At 57.0% G+C, this 2,130-nt stretch overlaps 1 protein-coding gene across 1 annotated transcript in view; it reads right to left on the reverse strand.

The window, feature by feature from the left end:
* Positions 1-290: 290 nt before the first annotated feature.
* The window catches only part of CELF5 (CUGBP Elav-like family member 5), a 72,545-nt gene continuing 70,705 nt past the window's right edge, over positions 291-2,130 (reverse strand). The window contains exons 11-12 of the mRNA XM_037731007.1: positions 1,220-1,387; positions 291-673 (exon numbers count right to left, since the gene is read on the reverse strand). Coding sequence (XP_037586935.1) covers positions 1,260-1,387 — 128 coding nt within the window. The 3' untranslated portion in view covers positions 291-673; positions 1,220-1,259. The remainder of the gene's footprint in view (positions 674-1,219; positions 1,388-2,130) is intronic.

A 2,130-nucleotide genomic window follows, 5' to 3' on the forward strand; every position in this document is an offset into this window, starting at 1 on the left:
GGACAGCACCTAGCACATAATAGATGCTCAGTTAAAAAAAAAAAAAAAAAAAAAAAAAAGGGCAGACAGAGAGTGAAAAGTGAAGGGATCGCAGACAGCGGCTTTGGATTTTGCTTCTGGTTGGCAGTTCCCGAAGGCGCGTTTTGTGCCGTTAAACGCTCCCAAATCTGTGTGTGCCAACCCGGGAGAATGTGAAAAGGCCAGTGAGCCTCCAACTGAGCACCTACTCTGCCAGCTCCGGGCAAGGCTCTTTGATGATGGTGATGGTGATTTAAAACAACAAGAAAAAATCAGAACGAATCATCCGCTGCTCTTTAGGTGGTGGGTTCTGGGCTCGGCTGTGAAAAGAAACCCCCTCCGTTCCCTAGGTGGACCGTTTCTGCCGCCTCTGGGGAGATGACTTTCTTGAGCCCATTTTACAGATGAGGCTCATCAAGGTTTGAGATCCAGGGTTGAGTTCCCACAGCGGCCCCACAAGGTTTACCATTCATCCCGTCCCCCCCAAAAAAAAACTGTTGAGCAGGCGGTTTGCCCTGGTGGCAAAATACACTCTGGGTTTGGTTGTGTTTTGTTCGTGTTCTTACAGGATGGTGGGTGGCGCATGAATTCCACTTTTCCATCAACCCATTGGGTAAGACTGACACCCAGTGAGGGGCCACTTATCCCAGGGGAACTGGAGGAAATGGAGCAGGGAGACTGGAAAGTGTCAAGGCCGACAGGACCAGGCTCTGGGCACTGTCACCACCCTCCTCTCTCCAGCCCTGGTTCCAAGTTGGGGTCCAACCTTCGGGTCTGGGGTCTAGGGTGGCACTTAACATTTTTGTCTGGTTTGGGGTTTTTCAGCAGGGAAAACAGATTCATAGGACAGACAGAAGCCCTCCCCACCACACCCCCAATCCCAGGGCAAACCTGGCCTCTCAGGTGAACTTCTATTCATCTCTCAAAGCCTTCTCCGGGAAGGATTCCCTAACCACCCTCGCTGGGCCTGGGCTCACCTCAGCCCTACCCTACTCCAGCCCCGACCACAGCGGGATTGGGGGTGTCTACGTCCAGCTCTGTGCCCGCCAACCCAACCCGGAGGTTTCCTGCAGCCTCTGGAAGTATCACCCCACCTGGGGAAGGTCTGGAGCATGAAGTGGGCCACGGGAGGGGGGTTCGGACAAGAGGGGGGGTGGGGAAGTGGGGGCTGGGGCGGGGCTGGGGCCGCCTGGCGGCTCACCTGGGCCATGCCCACAGCCTCGGGGCGGCTGTGGGCGCGGTCAGTAGGGGTGTCCCGGGTCTTTGGGCCGCTTCAGCTGCACTTTGAGCCTCTTCATGCCGATCTGGAAACCGTTCATGGCCTGGATGGCTGTCTGGGCGCTGGCCGGGTTATCAAAGCTCACGAAGCCTGCAGAGACGGGGGTGGACCTCCATGGTTGGCACTGCGGGCATCCTCGGCTTGTTCCTACGCTGTGGCCCTGGCTTCCTGGCTCACGGGGTCCCGGGCAGGTGCGTGTTTGTACACTTGCAGAGCCCAGGGGGTGTGTGGCGGAGGACACACAGCAGCAGCCCTGGCTTTGTTCTGATACCTGTGGACTTGTATACCTCTGAGGACGGGGCACTCACTCCTTATCCTGGGATCTGCTTTGCTGAGACTCCCGGCACGGAGACGAGGTGGGGCCTCTGAGGGTCCTGGAAGGGCCACCTTCTCCACGCCTTCCTTGAGGAGGATGCCTGCCTCCTTCCAAGCTCTCTGTCTAGCCAGGATCTGTGCCTCCAGCTGACTCTGTGTCTGCACCCTTGTTTCTTTCTTTTTTGTCGGGGGAGGGAGGACAAGATCGCACTCTGTCACCCAGGCTGGAGTGTAGTGGCTCAATCTCAGCTCACAGCAGCCTCGACCTCCTGGGCTCAAGAGATCCTCCTGCCTCAGCCTCCTGAGTAGCTGGGACCACAGGCCCATACCACCATGCCTGGCTAATGGTGTCCGCTTCTCTGTCTTTCTTTGAGTCTTTCTCTCTCTCTCTCCTTGTGTCCCAGCTCGGTCTGTCTCTTTTTCTGCTCCAGTCTCTCTCCAGAGTCCATCAGAAATACTCCACCCCATGACTGGGTGTGGTGGCTCATGCCTGTAATCCCAGCACTCTGGGAGGCCGA

This window comes from Cebus imitator, unplaced genomic scaffold, assembly GCF_001604975.1.
Source record: "Cebus imitator isolate Cc_AM_T3 unplaced genomic scaffold, Cebus_imitator-1.0 Scaffold375, whole genome shotgun sequence".
Classification (NCBI taxonomy): domain Eukaryota; kingdom Metazoa; phylum Chordata; class Mammalia; order Primates; family Cebidae; genus Cebus; species Cebus imitator.